The sequence below is a fragment of the Cnephaeus nilssonii genome, assembly GCF_951640355.1.
Source record: "Cnephaeus nilssonii genome assembly, chromosome: 14".
NCBI lineage: Eukaryota > Metazoa > Chordata > Mammalia > Chiroptera > Vespertilionidae > Cnephaeus > Cnephaeus nilssonii.
In genome coordinates, this window is record NC_137085.1 from 43,846,846 (window position 1) to 43,872,519 (window position 25,674).

A 25,674-nucleotide genomic window follows, 5' to 3' on the forward strand; every position below is an offset into this window, starting at 1 on the left:
TGCCCTGGAGCCCTCCCGCGGTCTCTCCCTGACCCCAATCGTGCAACGGTGGTGTTCCTCGGCCTGGCTTGTGCCCTCTCGCAATCCGGGACCCCTCGGGGGATGTTATAGAGCTGGTTTCAGCCTGATCCCCGCAGGCCAGGCCAAGGAACCTCACCGGTGCATGAATTCGTGCACCGGGACTCTAGTAAAAATATATTTAAAAAACAAAACAAAACAAAACTATGCTAACTGAAAGAAGCCAGTTACAAAGAGTCACATATTATATAATTTCATTTATTTGAAATACCCAGAATAGGCAAATTTAAAAGACAGAAAATGCATTAGTGGTTTCCTAGGACTGGGAGTATTGGGGGGATATCAAGGGTGACTACCAATGGGTACAGGGTTTCTCTGGGAGGTGATGAAAAGGTTCTACAATTGTTGGTGGTGACTTTGCACATATCTGTGAAATACTAACAGCAACTGAGCTGTACACTTTAATTGGGTGCATGTTATGTATGGTATGTCAATGTTATCTCAATAGAGCTGTTAAGCTGAGCCAAATTAAATGTGACATAATACTGAACAGACGATAAGAGAATAAGAAAAAACAATAGATTTGACCTGGCTGCTCAAAACCGTCCTTTGAGCGACAGGGCTTACGTTTCCTTCTCTCTAGGCCCGATCGTTCTTCCTGGTGCTACAGTAACTAATCTAGCTCATCTCCTGAACAGCAGGACTCATGGGGTCAACAGAAAACCACTTTGCTCTCTTCACCAATGTTCATCAAGCCCACTTTGTAGGGCTAGTTCTTCCTGAACCCTTAGATGAAATTGGGGTTTGGGCCCGTGACTTCTCTGGTCAGTATCAGATACAAAGAGTCCTTCCTCACTGCAAGCAACAGAAAGTCTCATTTCAGCAATAACAATGTCCAGACCTGTGTCCCTGTCAAAACTTGCAACTTCATTTAAATTTCAGCTCTTCTTCTCATCAGGGAGCAAGCAAGCCTGCAGTGGGGAAAGGCAAGGGAGCATTGCAGTCTTCTTGATTTCCCTACTTTTCGTGTCCACTTCTCCTGAGCCTGCTAGCCACAGCCCTGTCATTCAGGACTGGAAGGGATGAGGGGGAGGCCAGGGCACGATGGTAAACAAGGTAAGGGGCAGCGAGAGTTCACTTGAGTGTTCACTTGTAGCCTCGGCAAGTGTTAGGGCAGCGGTCGCCAACCTTTCGGAACGCCGGTTTAGGGGACTTGATCCCAAATGGGGCTTCCCGTGGCTCCTCTGAGACATCCACTGTTGAGCCTGTAGTTCCCTTGGCTTTGGCATCGAGCTGAGCAGGCTGCGGTCTCCTCACTCCTCTAAGAGGCTCTCTGGAGCAGGATCTAAGCTTACGCAGGTCTGCTCTCTCTTGCATCTGTCAGTTGGAAGTATGCATCTTGGGCTTGGTCTGTGAAAGTACATTTATTTCCCAACGGCAGTCTTTAACTCTGAGGCCACAGGGCACTCCAACCAGACCTCTAAATCCCCCCCAAGCATGCGCCTGACCTCAGCCCAGTCAGCCACCAAGGGACCGGTATCAGGTCATCCAAGTGCCTATCTTCAAGCACCTCTCCCCCTGGGGAGATGGAACTCCAACGCCCCAGCAGGTCAGTAACTTCCTCAAAAACATTTGTCTCTTTAATCCCTAATGTGTTTATAGGCTGGGGTAAGAGATCAGCGAAGGGTTGCAAAACTGGTTTTCACCCAGAAGCTTTGCACGTCCTGCCTGGACAGTCTAGCACACGCTAAAATGTGGGAGCTGCTGACATCTGTTACATGGCAGCCTCGGGTGAATCTGGAAATAAAGAATCCATTGCTAACTTCCTGGTGCAAGTGATGCCATTATACGTTTTTTACTATTTTAGAAACAATTTATGGACGACATCTGAATGGTATAACATAGTTTAACCTTTTGCACTCGGATGTCGAGTGTGACTCAACACGGTTAGCATTAGAATAAAGGAATCGAGAAAAAAGCAAGCGAGTGCAAAGGGTTAAGAGCAAAATGTAAGCATTAAAACACTGCCAATATAAGGTAATGGTGTTACTGTGAAAAACTGGGAAGTGGAATGGGGGAAAGAAATAGAGCTAAGTGCTGATTCCTTCACCTTATAAAAGAGAGAGTCAAGATATACTTTACAAAGTTGATTTAAGAAATAGAAGTTTAGTCCTGGCCAGTGTTTCTCAGTGGTTAGAGCATCAGACCTCACACCGAAGGGTTGTGGTTCAATTCCTGGTCAAGGGCATGTACCTGGTGTGCAGGTTCCATGCCCAACCCGGTCAGGGTGTATGGGGGAGGCAACCAATCCATGTGTTTCTCCCACATCGATGTTTTTCTCTCTTTCTCTCTCCCTCCCTCCATCCCTTCCTTCCACTCTCTCTTTAAAAAAAAATCAATGGAAAAAATATCCTGGGTGAGAATTAACAACAACAAACATAAAAAAGAAATAGAAGTTTATAATATTATTTAAAATTATAAAGTCATCAATAGGGGAAATCAAAATAATTTCCAAAAACAGGAGAGGAAGCTAGGTGAGAGTGCTAAGTGTTACAGATCCCTCACTTTAGCAAGATGGGGACAGCCACCAGGAGCACTAAAACTAGAAATGAGTTTAAATGGTTAACTTGGAGAGTGTAATCAGGTTTGGATGCTGGAAGAAATGCACTAAGGTCTAATTATTATTTTTTAATATGTTTGTATTATTGATTTGAGAGAGAGAGAAAGGGAGAAGGAGACAGAAACATCAATGAGAGAGAAACATTGATGAGTTGCCTCTGAGGATTAAGCACACAACCTGGGCATGTGCCCTGACCAGGAATCGAACCGGTGACCTCTTGGTGCATGGGGATGATGCTCAATCCACTAAGCCACACTAGCAGAGCTAGTTGTTATTTTTAATAAAAGTAAAAAGGCTTATGAGTTTTCCTTTCTAAATAAAAATCTAATTTCCTCTTAAAAGGCATTTAGGAAATTATAAAATGTCACAATGTTACTGTGATGTGTTTGATATATATAGTGTGTACATACTAGTATATGCACCATATATATGTTTAAAATATATACACAGTGTGTATTATATAAAAATATATTTTATAGATATAGACATAAAACAAGTGGTGATTTATTTATTATGCCCCAAATCATACAACTAATAAGGGGACCCCAATCAGATGCAGGTCTTATTCAAATCTATATTCTTTCCCCTCAACATGTATAATACCTGCTAATACACAATGTCCATTTTTAAATTATTCCTTTCTCTTCAATAAAGAGCACTACAAGGCAACCTTTTGGTGTCCTCATTGAGAAATGACAGCTAGTAAGACCCAATTCCACCACCACCACAGCCCTGACACTTCTCCCACCCCAGCCTCTTCCACCCAACACTTTCCACCCAGTCAAGCACTCACCATTAATGAATCTAACTTGAGAACCCATTGGATTTTTCATTCTTCATCTGAGTTACCATAAATAACCAAATGTTTAAAATGAATTTCCTTATTTTTGAAGTAGTTTTTTTTTTTAACCTGTTATAAAAGTAACTCATGGAGGAAAAATATCACAGTCCTACAGCAGTCAGACTTCTTGATTATATTGTGAACAACAGAAACCAAGTTGTGCTATGTAAGCAGAAAAGGAATTTCTTGCGAGGCCATCGGGTAGCTCACAGAATCCACAGGAACCAGGATCAGAAGCCCAGGAAGGAGCCAAGGGAAGCTGGGTGCTGGGACCTTTACCAAGGTCACGTCCCTGGAGGCCAGCCTCGGACACCGGTTGCCTCTTTTCCCTAATGAATTCTCGGCTGCCTGACTATTGTGCATCAGTGGCTCCAGCTTCAGTCCTGGACAGGAACTTCAGTGATTGGAGGTCACGAGCACCCTGGCCACCGGCATTTAGAAGTGTAAGCATCTGGCCTCAGAAGAGTCCACAGCTGGAGGTGGGGCCCTGCCTCTCACCAGACTCACACAAAGGCAGATAGATCAACCCCAAGAAGAGAGCTCGGATACTGCAGATACCAATGGCCAAACCCAACTAACGCAAGAAACTGAAACAGTCTCCTCTTTAGACAACACGTGTGCTCTCCAAGTATAAAGCAGGAAGGCAAAGTCTCCCTCCTTCCCATTCCCACTGCACTCAACAGAGGTGCCCACTAGAAACAGTTTCCTGTACGTACATCTTTCCTAGAAATTTCCTGTGTAACTACAAAATGTATGTATAATCCCCCAGGTTTTTCACACACATACATGTACCATACATATTATTCTGCAACTTTTCACATGACAATGCATCTATTTTAAAATGTTCCCCCCATTGAAAACAGTTTCCCTTCTTGCTCCAAATCATTCATTCATGATTCGTGCAGTTTTCTCACAGTATTATTCAGAACTTGATCACTACATTCTGTAGGGCCCTTCAGTGACCAGATATTCACATATTACCAGAGTGTGTCTATAATGCACTTTGAAATACTTCAACACAGAGGCTGTGATATTATGTGCATATAGGTTGGTCCAAGCGACACCCTAAGGACAATGAAGAACTCCCGTGCCAGGACAGTCCGCTAGCATTTATGAGAAAGGCCGTACCCGGAAGCTGCCTCCTTTATCTCGATCTCCCAACAACATCCAGGTGACGTTGCTAAGTTGGCATAGTGGAAATGAGTTGTCCAATTCATGAAATGATTAATTTGTTTAATCAGCACAATGGATGCTTAATACGTGTTCTCTGTGAAGTTGGTGGTGAGAGCTAAAATCAACACAATTTCCTGCCCCTGCATTAATCCTGGGACCGGCCATATACACTGAGTGGCCAGATTATTATGATCTCTGAACACATAATAATCTGGCCACTCAGTGTGTGTGTGTGTGTGTGTGTGTGTGTGTGTGTGTGTGTGTGTGTGTGTATGTGTGTGTGTGTGTGTATTAGAGGCCTGGCACATGAATTCATGCATGGGTGGGGTCCAGCCAGCCTGGCCAGGGGGAGGGGACATGGGCGGTTGGCTGGCCTGCCTGCTGGTCAAACTCCTGGTCGAGGGGACAATTTGCATATTAGCCTTTTATTATATAGGATATACACTGAGTGGCTAGATTATTATGCATTCAGAGATCATAATAATCTGGCCACTCAGTGTTATTTCTGATCCTATAGTAAACAATACTGAGAACAAGCAAAGAGAACTTAGCTACTTGCTCCAGGGAATACTTGCTCCACAAAGGTAAGACTGTGGACCAATAAAATAGTTTATTATATCTAACAGCTTACTCACCAAATCTTGCTTCTATGCCCTCCCTTCCATTCGCCCACCAATCTAAAGCCCTTATCTCAGAGGCTCTGCCCAAACCCAGTAAGTTTCCCTATTTTGAAGGACTCACCTGAGGCTCTCTTTGACTCACCCTTTCTCAGAACTACTAGCAAGGAAGTGTTCTCTCTTATAGCCGCAGGTCCAATAAACTTAGCTGTGCTTGTTCGGCAGAATTTCAGGTTATCAGCCATGGTATTCAAGACAAATGGATGCAACAACAAAAAAAAACTAAAAGAAAAAAAATTGTTCATACTGTGTTCTGTAAACTCGATAAAAATCCCAGCTCTCTATCCTTTAAGCGTGCAAATCAGAGTGCATGAACAATTTTTTGTTTGTTGGTTAGTAAGAGTTTGCATATGTAGCAGAATTTGGCTTGAGACTCACTTTTATTGTAAACATCAACTTGGCAGGAAGGTTATTTCAAAGCTTTGGCAATTACCTGTTGCTACCAAACTAAACCTGCTGAGAGCATACCCAAATGGCTTAGGTAAGTTTGTAAGCAAGATACTGCTCAGGCCTTAATTCTGCCCAGAGATGAACACACAAGTACTTCCTATTTCTGAGGGTGCCAGATTCTTACCTAATGCATAGTTCCTGGGAGCAAGTTATCAAAGGACAGAAATTAAAGCTCTACTATCAATGGGCTAAACCCACTGTGGTCACAGGTAAGCCCAAACCAAGTTCAGGGTGCCTTCATGATGCCTAAGTGCATTTTTTGTTGCCATGGGTTAGTTAATGACGCACCAAACTGACAGAGCTGCCCTCTTGGGGATTTTCTCAGTGGATGATGAAAAATAAAGCATAATGTGCTTGCCAAGCCTTAGGTCCCATTTTACATTTACAGTTTCATGTGCATTCACATCTTTTGCTCCTCACTACAGTCCTGAAGGATGGGTGCATTCACATCTCTATATATAAAAGCCTAAGCAACTGGCCGAGAGCTGGTAGGTATGACACACACTGACCACCAGGGGGCAGACGCTCAACACAGGAGCAGTCGAGTGACAGAAACTTTACAGAGTGTCCTCTCGCACTCCGGGACCCCTCGGGGGATGTTGGACTGCTGGTTTTGGCCTGATCCCTGCAGGCCAGGCCGAGGGACCCTGCACCTGGGGCGGCGCCAGGGCTTGAAGGGCATCTGTAGAGGTTGGCTCCAGGGTGTGTCTGACCCATCTCGCTCAGTCCCACCCCGCTGGCCACCTTCTAATTAATTTCCTTTCAATGGGCACGAATCTATGCACCGGGCCTCTAGTTATTCAAATAAGGAAACTCGGTAATTTCCTTGGCCACTTGCTGATTGAAAGCGACAGGACTAAGACTCAAAACTGTTGTCTTGTTCTTTTCTGCCTCTGGCACTATTGAGTCAAAGATAAAATCCCAAAACTTTTGCCAGTTTAGAACTTGAAGAAGAATTGGACATGTCACAAATAAGAACATAACTAATTTAAATGACATTTTACACACACACACACACACACACACACACACACACACACACACTAGTTGGCCACAGAGAAATACCTACTAATTTACTAACAGAGGAGGTAATGGAATGGTAGGTTCGTTCCTTCTTTTAAAATATATTTTTATTGATTTCAGAGAGGAAGGGAGAGGGAGAGATAGAAACATCAATGATGAGAGAGAATCATTGATTTGCTGCCTCCTGCATGCCCTACACTGGGGCAGCCCCACACTGGGGATCGAGCCTGCAACCCAGGCATATGCCCTAACCAGGAATCGAACCATGATTTCCAGGTTCATAGGTCGATGCTCAACCACTGAGCCATGATGGCTGGGTAGGAATGGTAGGTTCTTCCTAATAATAGTTCATCTATTTATGATTGGATAAACCAGTTAACTCCTGAGCCACTGGTCCCTTATCTATAAAATATAAATGATACCTATAAATCACACAAGAAATGTAAAAGAACCTAGTAAACTCTTAAGCATTATATGCAGGCAAGAGAGTATTAATAATTCTGAAGAGTGAGAATAACCATCCATTTTTATGCCTTAAAAAACCAATAGTAAAACAATCATAGTATTTCAGTTTATACACAGGGCACTTATAATGGCCTGTTAAAAATGCTCATCTAAAGTTAAAACATCACCCAGGTAACTAAAGAAGATTCTCTAAACCTGTAATATGAGAGCTAGAAGGACTCTTAAAAGATTTTTCTGATCCAAGCCCCTCATTTTACAGACAGAGAAATCATGAGATTTCCCCCAAGGTCCCCTGATAATTAGTGGTAACATGTCAGCATTAAAATGAAAATGCGGGGTTCTTGGCCTCTCAAACCAGGGCTCATCCCAAATTACTGACAACCAGGAGATATATTTGAAAGCACCAGGCTGCACTAAACCAGAGCTTCAGGGCCCATGTGATAAATGTGCATATTCCTAAACGGCACATGGGTGTTCTGACCCCTCCTCTTCTTAATTATCATCAGGAAGGAAAGGACCACCACCTACCTTACAACACAGCCCTCCTATCACTATTTCTGACTCACTGTTGAGGCTAATTACTTAACCTCTTTGGACCAAGTGTGTGGGTGTTCCCCGACTCTCCCTTCAAGGAACAGTAAAATGAAAAGCACCCGAGTGGCTCAGGAGTTAACTGGATCCCCACATGGCTTCATGGAGCAGCCCACCTTGCCAGTCTAGCCCACTTGGACTGTTAGATGAGGGGTAGGGGCCATGTCTATATATTTTACTTAAGCCATTTTTTAGTCTCTTTGGATAATGAGGCTCTACCCTAAATACTATATATAATCTTGACGTCAGGAGAGAAACTGATACATAATATTTTTAAATAGCCAGTTCATTTACCTCTTCTACTCTCAGGCTAGAGTGCAAATCAACAGGACCCCCAGCTGAGAATAAACCACATATGTGACCCAAGAACATCACCAGGCAACAGCCTTCATTCTTGGTGCTAAAGAATACAGGTGCCCTTGTATCAGCTTAAAAGTCCTATTCTCCCCATTGTTCCAAACGACAAGAAAAAAGTAACAATAGCTCAAATTACTACTTCCTAAGCAACCAAAATCATAGGCAGAATGCCTGGCTGGGCATTCACAGTGGCAATTCTTACCAAATGTGCCACCAAAGAAAAATATCTTATCAAGACAATTTCATTTTCTAACCGAGGTGCCTAGACAATACAAACATTGAGGTCTTTTCTTGCACTGAGTCTGTGATTTCTAAACATTTTATTAGAATAAAAAGGGAATATCTAGAAGAAATAAAAACATCCTTTTAAAAATGGAAAATGTTTGCTTTTGATGGAAAATATACAACCTAGAATAATCTGCATGCATGCACACGCTATGCATGCATAAATGTATGCCCATGCACAAACACCCTAGCTCAATCCCAGTCATATTAATAAATAGCTTCCAATATTTGCAGACTATTTTCCAACATTCTTATTTTTGTTCTGGACACACGAGTATTTTATCATTATAAGGAAGAGAACCCAATGAATGAGAGCCACCACTTCTGAGTTTCCCTGAAAACCTGAGTTTGAAGGAACTAGGTCAAACTGACCCTCGTTTATTCAAAGGAGTACGAAACCTGAGGAACCACGGAAACAATTACAAAAGAGGGAGCACAGAGGTAAGTGGTTCTCAAAAGGAAGTAAGGATTCAAGTGTCCTCGACTGGTGTGCACCCAGCAGCTCACACTGAGGACAGCTTGCCTCTCGAAGGGCCTGAAAACACCAACCAGCCCACTCCGAACCTCCACCACCAACATACTCCCTAACCACCCTGCAGTTAAAAGGGAGGAATACAAAGCTCCAGAGGACAAAAGCAAGTGAGAGAAATGGAAGACAAAAGAAAAAGAGAAACTGAGAACTCACCTAGGACCTGCATTTCTCATTGACTCCCAAATTAAGTCCAAGGCCAACAATACTGTGTATTGAGCACATTGATCCTGTGGATACAGGATGAAGAAGACAGACAGAGCTGACTATGTGCTGGGGGAGACACACGGCCACGAGCAGTGGAACGGCACACAGGCTAATGCCAGGCGGTGAGGCCAATGTTCAGGGCTGGGACCCGGTGAGGGGCAGGGTGGTCAGGGAAGGTTTCTTTCAGGAAGTGATGCTGAGCTGAGCCCCACAACAGAAGAAGCCAGCCAGGCACACAGCTAGAGGAAGAAGGTCCCAGGCTTACGTAAGAGAGTCTGGCTGCGTTAGAGTCAGAAGGTGCTCCTGTGGGCAGAGTGTGGGACACAAAGGGAAGAAGGGCTGAACTCTGACCAGCCACGCCTGTGTCTATGAGAACACAGATTAGGTGCCCACTGGCTTTTCTCCGGGAGCACGGCCTCCCACACAAAAAAACAACAACAAACAAACAAACAAAAACCATCCATTGGTGCATTCCCTAAACTCAGGGATGGGTGGGGATGGACAAAAACAAAAAGTATAGTATCGACAAAGGTGGGGGGGGGGGTAGTGGTAGATGGGATAATCTTGTGACACCCCTTGGTGTCACAAGATTATCCCATCTGTTCAGAAGACTTACACTTGGGAAAAATAAGTGATTTGCACAGAGTTACACAGCCTTTGGGGGATGAGCTAGGACTCAAACGAGGCGTGTGTGACTGACATGACCAGTTTCTTTCATTCTATCACATGATTTTTCATTTTTTAACATAACAAAAGCATTTGGGACAGGTTATATGATATACTACTAAGATTCACGTGGACTGAGGATTTTTCCATTTATGATATTGACTAAGGCTCAGATGATCTATTGAAATCCTCAGAAAGTTTTCCTGGGTAGAATTCCTGTCAATTAATTTATCTTCTTTATAAATGTATACTAATTATCATTTCAAAACCATCTCTGCATGACCAACAGGCTCATAACTGATGGTAATACAGAAATATGACAGAATGCTACTTAGCAATTTTAAGTGATAGGCATTGTAGACTCTTCATATGTGAAAACAGTATTTACTAATATTAACGAAATTAACTTACTATCTATGTATATATAAGCCTAAGCGACCGAACGACTGGTCGACTGGTTGCACTGACCAGTCAACCTCCCACGGCCAGCCACCTCCCGCAGTACCCCTCCCCCCCACCCTTGCCCAGCGGCCGGCCAACCTCCCGCAGCCCCGCCCCCTGGCTGGCCGGCGCCCCCATAGGCCTTGATCGCTGGCCAGGCTGAGGGACCCCACCCGTTCATGAATTTGTGCACTGGGCTTCTAGTTAAACAGAAAAGGCAGAGCACAACATGGGATGTACAAATTGGTTACAACTTTGTGACCAAGTACATATACTTACCAACAAAAATGAGAAATAATGTTTTAAAATGTAATAAAGAGTCCTAGCTGGTTTGGCTCAGTGGATAGAGCGTTGGCCCATGGACTGAAAGGTCACGGGTTTGATTATGATCAAGGGCACGTACTTCTGTGGGAGGCAACTAATCAATATGGCTCTCTCACATTGATGTTTCTCTCTCTCTGTCTCTCCCTGTCCACTCTCTCTAAAAATCAATGGAAAAATATGCTTGAGTGAGGATAAATAAATTAATAAAATGTAATACATGCGTATAAAGGTCATTTTTATTTAAAATTGCTTGAGCTCATATAATAAATGTATAGGGCATCTTTCCAAAAGAAAACATTGTTAAAAATTAATGTATTTAAAGGAGAGCTTTCTTTTTTTGTTTGTTTACTCATTCTTTATTGTTGAAAGTATATGTCCCCTTTTCCCCCCCATTGATTCCCTCCAGCCCGTCCCCCATCCCAGCCCTCAGTGCCCCATTGTCTGTGTTCATGGGCCATGCCTATATGCATACAAGATCCTTGGTTGATTACCTCCCACCCACCCACCCATCCTCCCCTACCTTCCCTCCAAGATTCTATTCTCTGTTCTATGCTTCCATGTCTCTGGATCCACTCCGTTCATCAGATTATTTTGTTACTTAGATAAAAGTAGAGCTTTCTTAATATCTATCTAGAACACATACTCATATTCTCTTCACCAGTTGGAATTTTTAAAGTATAAATAGCATTAGAGATTTTCTGATTTTAATTTAATTTAAAAACCCGAGGTTTCTATTACTGAGTATTTCAATACTGACCCAATGGAAAAAATGATTCCTATAACCAAATATTAGTATAAACATTGAACACCATCCAAAATTCTTCTGCAGAGATTGTAAACGTAGGGAGTTGTTGCAAAACAAGCCTCAGGCACTCGTAACATCTGCCACAGAACTCATCCAAAGCCTTGTTTTCGCCTATCCTGATGTCATATTAAAATGCTGCCTTAGTAATTTACTCCTTCCAGAAATATTAGTTTCACTAAATGCAAGAATTGATGGGCTGGGAAAATGTCGCCTAAATTGTCTTGTGGGCCTGAAAACTCTTTTTTTTTTTTTTTTTTTAATCCTCACCTGGGGATATTTTTTTTCCATATATATATATATATTTTTTTTTATTATTATTTTTTTTTTAAGAGAAGAATGGAAGGTAGGGGGAGAGACAGAGAAAAAGATCCATGTGAGAAAGACACATTGATTGGTTGCCTCCTGAACACGCCCCAACCAGGCCTGGGGGTTGAGCCTGCAATGGAGGTATGTGCCCTTGACTAGAATCAAACCCATGACCCTTCAGTCCAAGGGCCAATGCTCTAACCACTGAGACAAACCAGCTAGTGTGGCCTGAAAACTAATTTTTCAGGACCATCAACACAATATAGGGCTCCATTCTTCTTTTTTGCTTTCTTTAAAATTTTATTAATTTAAGAGAGAGAGAGGGAGAGAACTTTGATCTGCTGTTCCACTTATTCATACATTCATCGGTTGACCCTTTCATGCATCCTGAATGGGAATCAAACCCCAAACTTTGGTTTATTGTGACAAGACTCCACCAACTGAGCCACCAGCTAGGGTACAATCTATTTTTCTGATTATATTTTATATTGTGCTTCTTCTCCTTGTAGTATTTAAGAATCTAATTAGTTTTGTATTTATTACCCACACCTAGCAAGCACTGGTCTGTTCAAGATAAACTGTTAAGTATATACATAAAATGATGAGAAAATTATTTAATCTTATTTCAAACTGGATGGAAGGAAATTCTAAAATGAAATGTTATATAAAAAAAATTTTAGTCCTAACCGGTTTGGCTCAGTGGATAGAGCGTCAGCCTGCGGACTGAAAGGTCCCAGGTACGATTCCGGTCAAGGGCATGTACCTTGGTTGTGGGCACATCCCCAGTAGGAGGTGTGCAGGAGGCAGCTGATCGATGTTTCTCTCTCATCGATGTTTCTAACTCTCTATCCCTCTCCCTTCCTCTCTGTAAAAAATCAATAAAATATATTTTTAAAAAAATTTTTTAAGTATACTTCAAATTGAATTTCCTAGACCTTGTACTTCATCCCTGAACGTTGGCAACTTCATTAGTAATGGTCGGTTTTTTATAGTACTCCCTGAATCAGAAGGACACAGCAAATAAAAACAAAGGATAAACATTGGGAATGTACTAAATGCCACTAAATTATATACTTTAAAATGATTAATTTTATATTCAGTGAATTTTACCTCAATAATGAAAAATTTTAAAACTCACCAATATATGTCTATCTCTATATACATAAAAGCCTAAGTGATTGTTATGACCAGACAACTGGCCGGTAGCTATGACGCACACTGACCACCAGGGGGCAGACGCTCAATGCAGGAGCTGCCCCCTGGTGGTCAGTGCGCTCCCACAGCCAACTCCCACAGCCGGCCAACCTCCCACGGTCCCTCCCCTCAGCCAGCCAGCCCCAATTGGCCCTGATCGCTGGCCAGGCCAAGGGACCCCACCTGTGTATGAATTTGTACACCGGGCCTCTACTCCTATATAATAAAACGCTAATATGCAAATCAACCAACTGGCAGAACGACCGGTCACTATGACACGTACTGACGACCAAGGAGCAGACGCTCAATGCAGGAGCTGCCCCTTAGTGGTCAGTGCACTCCCACAGGGGGAGCGCCACTCAGCCAGAAGCTGGGCTTATGGCTGGCGAGTGCAGCGATGGTGGCGGGAGCCTCTCCTGCTTCCACTGCAGGCAGGTGGTAAAGAGCGAGGGATCCTGGACTGCAAGAGCCCTGGACTGCGAGAGGGATGTCTGACTGCCGGCTTAGGCCCGATCCCCTCAGGGATCGGGCCTAAGCTGGCAGGCCGACATCTCCCGAGGGGTCCCAAACTGCAAGAGGGTGCAGGCAGGCTGAGGGACCCTCCCCCACCCCCCACCCCAGTGCATGAATTTCGTGCACCGGGCCTCTAGTATTATCATAAAAATGTATTTGTGTGATAAAGAGAGAATATAGAAAATCTAAGTAACGAAATTCTTAGGTTGTCCAAGCAGAGCATTATAACAATAAAAAATTATGTATTTATGATTAATATTGAGATTTGCTTCAAAAGAATATGGAGGGTTGGGGGAATGGTTCAAGCTGAACAAGACTAGCTAGGAGTTAATATGCAATTATTAAAGCTGGATTATTGGTACAGAGAATTTATTATATTATTCCCTCCACTTTTATATCTGTTAAAAACATTCATATTAAATGTTTTTTAAAAATTATATCCTTACAGTAGGTCTAATCCTGAAACAAGAAAGAATTATTTAGCATTGGATACATAAGGAACTTAAAGTCAATCAGAAAACTGGCAAAATACTTTACTGTTATGAGAACATGTGAGTTCTAATATTGTCCATTGTTAACTTATTTTTTGTTATTGTTAATCCTTACTGGACAATATTTTTTCCATTGCTTTTTAAAAAGAGTAGAAGGGAGGGAGGGGGAGGGGAGGGAGGGAGGGAGAGGGGGGGGGGGAGGAACATTGATGTGAAAGAGACACACAGATTGGTTGCCTCCCGCACATGCCTAGACAGACCAGAGCAAGGGATGAACCTGCAACCCAGGTGTATGCCCTTGACTGGGAATCAAACCCGAGACCCTCTGTGCGCAGGCAGAAATTAGGGCATCATTAACTTCTTTTATGATGCACAAGGGAGCTTTAGCATTTCTTCAATGGTTTATTTAATAGACTTCATAAATAGCACCTTTTACAAAGGGTAAACATTTATAAGAACAGTACATACCAGGAGTATCATAGGCCGTTTCCAAGTTGTTAATCCTATGATTCCAGAGAGTATCACCTACAAAGATAAACAGTATCATAAATCTAGAAAAGGGACCAATTCCAATAAACTAATACCCAGTATCTAAAAGTGTATATTTTTTTAAATACTGACATTTCAAAGCCTCCTAACTCAAATATTTAATATTCCTGCTGATTATATGAGCCCTCATAGACCTCTTTGGACTATCCTTCACGTTCAAGGCCCTGAAGCTTTTTTATTGACAGTATATTTTGTTCTTAAGGTCAATTAAGAACACAAACAAAAATTGGTCTGTCCTCTGGTTAGTGAAGGGATCAGTATTTCTGATCCAAGCTCCCTACCCTCAGTGGCACCTAATCTGTTGCCAGAGTCTGCCTCTAACGATGCACATCTCACCGTAACCCTCTGCTCAGGTGGGTACCCATCTTTACAGAACAAGCCAACTCATCTACATAGTCAACCAGGCCTTCAGGATCTTCCCCTGCCTAGCTCTCAAACGCGGTTTCCATGTACCCTTGCCCCTTCCACCACACACCTTCATTCCTGGCACAGCTATCATTCCTCAGACTGGCTCAGCCCTAGACATTCCCGGGCTTTGTGCTGCTTTTTGCTGCAATATCCTCTCCTCCCAACTCCCCTTCAAGCTGCCTGAGAACTCCTATGCATCCTGCAAGACCCCAACTAACAGTTACCTCCTCTGAGAAGCTTTCCCTAACCCTACCACCCTACACCTGGAAGCCCTCTACATATAATTTTTATTTTTCCGCAAAAACCTCTGTATTGCATCTCTGACTTGCCTACTAACTGTGAATTCCTATCTTGTCTCTCTGAATCCCCTGCTCCTAGCACAGTGCCTGACACATGACTGGTGACTAATAAATGTTCCTGAGCATTTATTGCACAAAGAGGGAGGACTACAGTGAGAAAGAATCTCATGTTATAAAATGACACTTCAATAAATAAAATAAAATCCTCGGTAAAGAGGAGCCAACATTTTGCAAAAATGTAAACTGGAAACCAACATCAGCCCTTTGAATAACACAGTTCACTAAACAGTTAGAAAAGAATAGTCAAAGTAATTATTCACCCAGGGACATTCTGATGCCATTTGATCACATTTACCTGTGTGCAATAAGGTGCATCGGCTGAATGCAGTCATGAGAGAATTTTCTTTTAAGTGCATTTTATACCCAAATCACTCAAATGCACATTTCACAATTACTACAAATCAGGAAGGATTTGGCCATGTTGCTTCAAATTCAAAGCTCACAGGCCTGCTTGCAATACTCTCTAGTCTCCATTTACTGACTGGGAGGAATTCACTCCACAATATCAAACCAGCACAGGTCAAGTCTACCCACTAGAATCAAGGACCAAAAACCAAACATGGGCAGATAAGCAACAATTTCTTTGTATCCTATCGATGTTCAAAGCTACTACCAGCTGTCTGCCCACCAAGCACTATATCCTTATAATCATCTTAAAGCCAATAGCATATTTTCTCATTCTAAATTCTTTTTTTTATTTTTTAAAAAGTATTTTTTATTGATTTTAGAGAGAGGAAGGATGAGGGAGAGATAAAAACATCAGTGATGAGAGAGAATCATTGATCAGCTGCTTTCTGCACACCCCCTACTGGGGATCAAGCCTGTAACCTGGGCATGTGCCCATGACCAGAATTGAACCTGAGACCCTTCAGTCCACAGGCTGACGCTTTATCCACTGAGCCAAACCAACTAGGGCCTCTAAATTCTTAACTAGACACATATGGGTAATGTGTATATATACAAATGCACAGGGGTATAATTTTTACCATAAAGAAATGGATCATGAAAGATACTTTTCCTCCTCTTCTTTTTCCCTCTCAATAAATATTTCATGGAAATTCTTCATGTTCACAGGAATAGCTCTCATTCATTTCCATTTAATGGCTACATAATATTCCTTTGTATGGCTGAACCTAATGTATTCAATAATTTCCATATTCATGAGTATCTACTCTATTTCCAGTGTTTTGCCCTCACAAACAATGCTGCAGCCAACATCCATGAACATATATCCTAAAAAACAGTGCTTTTTATTTCTGTTGGATTAAGTCCCAGAAGTAGGTTGCTAAGCTGGAAGGGAGATTATACATATAATAGCTCATGACAGATACAATTGTCATTTCAAATGAAGGATCTCTGGGACAAAAGAACTAAGCTATCTTTATTTCTTTTTCCCCCCCTTTTTTATTTTTTGGAAGGGAAAGGTTGCATATACGAGCAACAAACTAACTTTAAAACACAATTTTAAAAATATGTACTTGACAAATAAGAAATATCAATCATCTAAAGATACTTAAGACCTCAGTAGGGAGATATATAAAGCTTATTAAGCAATAAGAAGACCTTAAATCAGTGGTTCTCAACCTTTCTAATGCCACGACCCTTTAATACAGTTCCTCATGTTGTGGTGACCCCCAACCATAAAATTATTTTCGTTGCTACTTCATAACTGTAATTTTGCTACTGTTATGAATCGTAATATAAATATCTGTGTTTTCCGATGGTCTTAGGCGACCCTGCTAGCGACCGCTGCTATAGAGCCTAAGACCATCAGAAAACACAGATATTTACATTACGATTCATTAACAGTAGCAAAATTACAGTTATGAAGTAGCAACGAAAATAATTTTATGGTTGGGGATCACCACAACATGAGGAACTGTATTAAAGGGTCGCGGCATTAGAAAGGTTGAGAACCACTGATCTAGAGGGTATTATGCTAAGTGATATAAGTCAGATAGAGAAAGACGAATACCCTATACCTTCACTTACGTGTGGAATCTTAAAAAAAAACACCACACTAAACAAATAACAAGTAAAACAAAACAAAAATAGATTCATAGAAACACAGACCAATGTGATGGTTACCAGAGGGGAGGCGGCTAGGAAATGGGTGGAAAGGTGAAGGGGAATACAGTAGACATCTATACTAATAAAAACCTTGGGAGTGATCAGGCCAGCAGGGGAGAGTAGTTGGGGGCAATCAGGCTGGCAGAGGAGCAGTTAGGGGGCAATCAGGCAGGCAGGTGAGTGGTTAGAAGCCAGTGGTCCCAGATTGGAGAGGGTGCAGGCTGGGCTGAGGGACACCCTCACCAGTGCACGAATTTTGTGCACCGGGCCTCTAGTATTGTGATAAGTTTGCACAGTGAGAGTGATTACTAGAATTAGTGGCATGATTACAAGGTAACATAAAAATGTTGAATCACTATATTGTACACCTAAAACTAATATAATTAATACAGTATTGTACACCAACTATAATTAAATATTTTTTAAAGACTGGAAAGAAACACATTCAAAGATGTTTCAACTGGGATTATGGGTGTTTTAGATTCTCTCTGAATTTCCCAACATTTCTACAATAAATATATTTCACTTTTATTTTAAAAAAAAGAAGGCAGAGTATGATTTACCTCTACCTCCCTCGGCAGCAGTAGAAGCTGGAGCTCCAGAAGGGAGTCAAGAAAATCCCTTAACAATGACCATCCATGGTGCCCATCTATAATAATAAAATCGTAATATGCTAATTAGACCGGATGACCTTCCCGATGACCTTCCGGACGAAGCCGGGGCTGTGAGGGAAGCCCGGGTCCTGGGTGCCAGAGGGAAGCTGGTGCCAGCAGCCGCGGGGAAGGAAGGCCTACTCTAGCACAGATTTCGAGCATCAGACCTCTAGTTACACAATAATACTATTACTTGTTTAATTGTGTTTTATGCTCACTGCAATCTCATGAGGTCTTAGATCTGTGAATAGTCACTCAAATACGTAAAGGGTCCTCAAGGCACTCAGTTATGGCAAGAGTCATGAATAAATGAATGGATTATGAACAAATAAATAAATAAAGGTCAAAAATAGGAGACAAGCTTACTCAAAAATAACCATGGAAGCCTAAACACATTATTCACTTCTGTGCTTCCTAAAAGAGTAAATCAACAGCAAAAGGCAACTCTATCAGCATTCTTTCCATGCAATGCAAGATGCAACTTGCTCTGAATGAACAGGCAAGAACCTATTTTCTGACATCAGATTATCTCTTTATTATTAGAGTGAGATTTGTTACAATTTTGGTTTTACTCACTTGCAACCCATTCCTTTTAGCTTTTAGGAAAAAGCAGATCTCTCTCTCTCTCTCTCTCTCTCTCTCTCTCTCTCTCTCTCTTTCTCTCTCTCTCTCTCTCTCTCTCTCTTTATCTCTCTCTCTCTCTCTTTCTCTTAATGATTTTTGCAAAGGATTCTGAGATGCTCCAGACAGGAATCACTATTACCTGATACATATGGTTAATGTGTCTTAGTTTTTCAACTTAAAAATCAAATCATTAATATAAAAAGCATATAATTCTACTTGCCTATTTTTCTTTGTTAATCCACTAGCATGCCATAGGGCAAAAATGTTCTGGATTGTTTATCAAAATTGTATATAAACACAGAGATAAAAAGAGCCATGTTGTTAATGTCCCATGCTTACCTTATAAATGAGCACATATAATCAAACCTCTCATAACCTAACTTGTTATGACTTTTACACTGGCAATTTAAAAAAATGTGTATGTGTCATTCTTCCTTACCTGTCCAGCATGATTCATTAAAAAAATTAAGGAAGCCTGGCCACGGTGGCTCAGTGGTTGAGTGTTGACCTTTGAACCAGGTCTCAGTTCGATTCCTGGTAGGTCACATGCCCAGGTTGTGGGCTTGATCCTCAGTGGGGGGCATGCAGGAGGCAGCCCATCAATGATTCTCTCTCATCATTGATGTGTCTATCTCTCCCTCTCCCTTCCTCTCTGAAATCAATAAAAATATATTTTTTTAAATAGAAAAAATTAAAGAAGTACGCAACTGGATATTTTAATGTATACATGATGGTTACCAGAATGCCCCACACAAAACTGGCCTGTTCATCTTACTTTAATGAAATATTGCCTTGATGTTTAAAAAACATTATAGAAATTCTAGTATATGCCAGGCCTGGTGCCATGCCCAACAGGGAACCACTGTCCTAAATGTTTTCTAATTACACACTTACATAATCAACTTTGAGGTAAAAATCATCCCATTTTATACATGAGTAACTGGGGCTAAGAGGCTCAATAACTTTCTCAAAAACTTCTTTTTTTTTCTTTGCTCAAAAACGTATAAATGTAACTGCTGTCTTGTAAAATAAAGGACTAAAGAAATAAAAAAAAACTCATCAAAAATTATATTTAAAATGCTTCTTAACTATTAAAGTAGTATTAGATAGTTTTGATTGAAAAAATGTATTTACCATTGTTTAACCATGAGAGACTTCAGAACTTTTGCATTAATTTCTCTTTTGGATCATTCATTCGTTTTATGTCTTGTCATTTCAAATTTTTTTTTTTTTAAGAAAAGGTTAACCTTAAGATTCACCAATGACTGTTTCTTTATAAAGAACTGGAATCTCACCCAAGAATCACAGACTCAAGGAATGGGTGACCATGAGTACAGGTCAGTGACTCCAAGCAGGGAGACATGAATGTATGCAGACAGGAAAGGAAATTAGGGCTCCCAGAGAAGGATCAAAAACAATAACCAACTCCTTACCACTTGCCTAAAATATCTCCCAAGGATCAAATATGTCATCAGAGTCCAAAATTCTGTTTTTTGAAGGAGGAGATATAAACCAATGCAAATCTCTACTCTTTCATTAAATCTAACACAGTGTGGTAGGCTGTGTCTCCACTAATCCCAGTGGGATCTAAAGTTAACTACATGCTCCCCCAAATCAGGTGCCTGGACAGCGTGGCCTGAGCATGGACATCGAGATGTTTCTCTGCCACCCACATGGAGTCAAACTTCGGGTTGTTTTTAAAGTGGCTAATCTCTTAGCTTCATGAACTTTGGTAATAATAATAGATTGAGTCATTAACCAAGAATACCAGGAAGAAATAAAATGATCACAGGATGTTCAAAAACAATGAGTACATGAAAAACACTCCCTTCAACCTGCTGAAATTTTGAAAAAGAGTCTTTATAGGAACTGTTCATTCTTTTTTTTTGAAGAAGAATTTTTTTTTAATCTTCATTAAGGATATGCTTAGAGAGAGAAAGGTGGGGGGGAGAGAGATAGAGACAGAAACAGAGACAGAGACAAAGATAGAGAAACATCCATCAGTTGCATCTGTACATGCCCCAGTTCTATAGTGCCTGGACTGGGGATCAAACCCACAATCCAGGCATGTGACCAGAAATAGAACTGGCAACCCTTTGGTGGCACAGGACAACACTCAACCTACTGAGCCACTCTGTCAGGCTAATTCTTAAGTATATATTAAAATAGATAAAATATACCTTCAAGGTTCAGACAAGTGAAGGAAGCCTCAAAATCTCAGGCTCAATGTGAGAACACTTACAGAGGTGTACATGGAGCAAATACTCTTGAACTATGCCGTGTTTAACAAAATAGACCTTTTAAATAAATATGTTTGATTTAATTTTGTATCAAATATACAAGCAAAATTTTTACTGAAGCCAAAAGATTTTCCCATTGAGTTTGATACAGCAGATTATGGCACATAATGGTCATCCACAGGTTGAAATATGAGGATATCCTTCTACTGTGTTCCCATGTGGGTTTGAAGTAACCTTAGACTTAAGTTGGCACTGCTACTCAACTACCAAGTTTCACAGACCAACAAAACTTCTGAGTGATAAACAAAACGTGGTATATCCATATAATAGAATCTCATTTGGCAATAAACAGGAATGAAGTCCTGATACATGTCACAATATGGATGGACCTTGAAAAAATTATGCTAAGTGAAAGAAGCCAGTCACAAAGGTTCACATGTTGTATGATTCCCTTTATATTAAATGTCCAGAATAAGAAATCCAGCCAGACAGAACATGATTAATCCGCGGTTCTCTAGGAATAAGGGTGTCAGGGGGAAATGGGGAATGACTACTAATAGGTTCCAGCTTTCTTTCTTTTTTTTATTACTAATTTGAGAGAGAGAGACCAGTTCATTGTTCCACTTATTTATGCATTCATTAGTTGCTTCTTGAATGTGCCCTGACCAGAAATTGAACTGGCAACCTTGGCATATCGGGACGACACTCTAACCAACTGAGCTGCCAGGGCAGGGTTTATTTTTGGGGTGATGAAAATTTTCTAAAATTGTGATGATGGTTGTACAATTCTTTGAATTTACTAAAAATCACTGAATTGCATACATTAAGTGGGTGAATCATATGGAATGTGAATTGTATCCCAATAAAGTTGTTAGTTTAAAAAAAACTTTTATAGTCTTTAAGTCATAATTTTTAAGCTTTCTATCATAAAAACCTTAGTTCAGCTCTCTTTAAATTAGTTACACTGTACTATTAAGTCCCTTTCTTTTGGAAATACGTACAGAAGTATTTAATGGCTAAAATTATACCTGGGATTTGCCTTAAGGTAACCCAGTGGGTGTTAAGAAGGGGGAAAGGGTGTGGCCATATGTGGACAGCTACTGAAGCTGTGGGTGATGGGTAAATGGAGGCTCATTATACTATTTTCTCTATATTTGTTGAGATTTTAAAATTTCATAATAAAAGATTAAAACTGAGAGAGGTTCTTAAGATTTCCTGGTCACTTCTAGGCTCTCTCTCTATTCTGTTTATGTTTTCTATTTTAAAATAAACACCTCTTAAAAATATTTACAGTTGAAACAATGCAATGTCTGAGATTTGCTTCAAAACAATATAGAAAGTTAATCTGATAAATGGACTAGGAAGCACGATGGAGATAACTCCTCCCCTGCTTGGAAGACCCATCCCCTGGAGTTATCAGAACACATAGACCCAGCAGCAGGGCCAGGAGGCGGCCCAGACCAAACAAGTGTTGGACCTGGGTGAGGATATATGACGGTTCATTGTGTAGTGCTTGAATAACTATAAAATTTTCCATAATGCAGAGTTTAAAAAACACCACCACCTCTCTCACATACACAAATTCAAAAGGTATGCTACCAGTGAGGGTGAGACTTTTTTCCCAAAACTCCTAGAGAGTCACGGTACCCAATACCGTCCTCAGTATGCTGTTCCAGAGATGCAGTATCTGCTGGTTCTGTTGTCATTTTGCAAATTCTGAGGTCAACTTCAGAAACAGGCCACACAAAATAAGAATAATGAATAGTTGCAAGTTTGCATGTAGAGTTGGGAGATAGGGGGTGGGAAACGTCCCTATAGAAGAGAATTTAGTTCTAAATAACTGATCCTTTCCCTGATCTGGTTTCCTGGGTCGTGGAGGCAAGGACATACCCAGCCAGCAGGCCCAGGGAAGAGCCTTCATCTTCAGGCTAATGGCCATATATATATATAAATTTTTTTCTTCATTGATTAAGATATTACATATGTGTCCTTATTGCCCTATTGCTCCCGCCACCCCCACCCCCCACCCCCACTCATGCCCTCACCCCCCTGGTGTCTGTGTCCATTGGTTATGCTTATATGCATGCATACAAGTCCTTTGGTTGATCTCTCCCCTTTACCCCCACCCTCCCTACATTCCCTCTGAGGTTTGACGGTCTGATCGATGCTTCTCTGTCTCTGGATCTGTTTTTGTTCATCAGTTTATGTTGTTCATTATATTCCATAAATAAGTGAGATCATGGCCTTTTTTTTTTTTTAAATACTTCATCAACTCCAACTGTGGTTTGGGTGACATCTAAGTACATTTACCTCTAGAATAATTCACAATAGCACACCTGATTTTGGGTTTTAATTTTAGAAGGGAAAAAATAGTTTCCAATAATCCTAAACTAGCTATCTTTGAGAGGACAAGCGATTATGACTTTACTAAGAGCAAATCCCTAAAGAAATTGATGCAAGTTTCATTTCTGGCCTATGGTATTTAGAGAAATGAAATGCACCCACCATTTGGCTGAATTCAGTCTGACACATGGACTAAAAAGCATAATGGGCCTAATCCCTCCTCCTAGAGTTTAAAGAGCACTCAGCGAGGCGTGGGATACTTTTTACCTGATGCACAGACTGTGACCTCGTTACCACAGCATGGGCTGTGCCACATAAGATCGCCCAGCATCAAAGTATTTCAAAGGAGAGCAAATTGGCATCAGTTTAAGTATAAAATATCAGGCCAGGTACGCAAGGTTCTTAATGTCCTTTTCAAGCAATTATTTTGGGTTTAATGAGTTTCCCTATATTCTCAGAATTTGGTCTTGAATCTGAGTATGTGTGGACCTGCGAAAGGACAATTTTTATGCATTCGGAACACACATTCATGGCAGATCTTAGGCAAAAACTACAGGCACTGCCAGACTTTCACATTTAGTTCGTTCATAAAAGGGTCATTTACTTTCAAACACTCATCTTCCACAATCTTCCCATGAAGACCTGTTCCCAAGTCTCTCAGCCCCAAGCAAAGCTCAAGGGGTCAGATGCCCCGCAAGCTGTGAAACTGCTATGAGGCCGGGGAGAGTAGCCGCCCAGTGTCCACGACTATGGAGGCGGCACCTTTGTCCCAGATCAGCTTTTCCCAAGAGGCAGGGCCAGGCCCCCGAGGCAGGCAGACATCTCCAACTCCTGTGCCAGCCCCTGGGCTTTGACATAATGATGGTTCGGGTTCTGGAGGATTAAACTCTGCCCAGCAGCCCGTGTGGCTCCGGGAGCCGCGTGGGGGCTTAGGGCCCCCCTTTAATAAGCAGGTACAAGCACGAGTTTACACACCTTGTCATTACTTTTGCACTCATCCCCAGACACGTTTCACATGAATCCGTGTCTTAGAGGGGAACAAAATAAGTGACCTGCCTCAAGTCATCCTGTTACTTCATCCACCCTACAAACACACCTACTATGTGCCAGGCAGGCACTGTTGATACATCAGTGAACAAAACGTCAAAATCCCTGCCCTCCTGGCACAGATGTTGTCCGAGAAGTCAACCCTCGGTAGCCAAGGAAGTTTAACCATTTTCCTCCCACCTTCCTACCACCCACTCCCATCCTTCCAATTTCCCACAGAGCTGGGAGTCCTTCAGCCTGCGGGGAACAGACACTGTCCAGGTACATCCCAATTCATCCCAGAACTCCACGCTCTTGTAGGCTTTTTCCCCCAAAACTTCACCTCGCCTGCAAGAGGGCTGTGCTCCCCGCCTGCAGTCCTGGACAGGAACCATACAATTTCACTCGTGCGTGGAATATAAAACAGAAAGCAAGCGACAAACCATCCTGGGACCGTGGAGGGAACCGGGCAGAGCCCCTGCATCCCGGGGTGGGCCCTGCGGAGGGAGAGGGGCGCGCGGCACTCACCGAGGAGCCGGCCCAGAACGGGCACGAGTTCTTCACCTGCGGGGAGCTGCTCAGCGACAGCGCCCCGAAGCTGAGCGCCACCATGCAGCACCCCAGGATCAGCTGCAGCAGCCCGAGCGACAGCAGCGGACGGCCGGGCAGCAGCGCGGAGCTCGGGGCGACGGCGGCGGCCCGGCGGGAGGAGAGCGCGGGCGGCACGGCCAGCACCCCGGCGGCGGTGGCCGAGCAGCGAGACCGCACCGGGGGCTGCAGCGCGGCCCGGGGCCAGCGTGGCCGCAAGGGAGGCAGCGGTGGCTCCTGGGCAGCGGTGGCCGTGGCGCCCGGGCCCCCGGCCTGCGGCCCGCCCGAGAGCCCGGCCACCGGGCAGCAGGAGCCGGGGAGCACCACGGGCAGGGACATGGGCAGGCGGGCGGGGAAGGGAGCGGCCCGCGGCTGCAGGGAGGCGCGCAGGACCGAGCAGCCGCGGGCGCCACGCACTGGGCACCGCGGGCCGGGCCGGGCCAAGGGGGCGGGAAGGAAATGCGCAGCCCAACCACTTGCTGCTGCCGCTCCGCTGCCGTGGCTGCCCTGCCGCTGCCCGGGCACCCGCCGGCCGCACCCACCTGCCGCCAAGCGGGTCCGCCCCTGACCGGCCCTGGCTGAGCGCGCTCCCACGCTCACTCTCACCCACACACACCCGGCGCGCCCTGCACTGGGGCCGCGGGGCTGCTGCAACCTTTGGGTCGCACCCTCACTCTGGGTGCCTGCTCTCTGGGGTCCAAGGAAGGTGCTCAGCGCCGTTATTTTAAAACAGGTCCCTCGGGCTGGGCGAGGGCCACCAGGCAGCAGCCCAGGACAGCGTGCCCTGGAGCCAGAGCCCACAGCCTAAGCGTCTGTCCCCACCCGCAGAAGCGCAGTG

At 42.9% G+C, this 25,674-nt stretch overlaps 1 protein-coding gene across 1 annotated transcript in view; it reads right to left on the bottom strand.

Moving 5' to 3' along the window:
- ENTREP1 (endosomal transmembrane epsin interactor 1) overlaps positions 1-25,335 on the bottom strand; it is a 54,437-nt gene extending 29,102 nt beyond the window's left edge. Inside the window, exons 1-2 of the mRNA XM_079790838.1 lie at positions 24,777-25,335; positions 14,445-14,501 (exon numbers count right to left, since the gene is read on the bottom strand). Coding sequence (XP_079646964.1) covers positions 14,445-14,501; positions 24,777-25,175 — 456 coding nt within the window. The 5' untranslated portion in view covers positions 25,176-25,335. The remainder of the gene's footprint in view (positions 1-14,444; positions 14,502-24,776) is intronic.
- Positions 25,336-25,674: the final 339 nt, after the last annotated feature.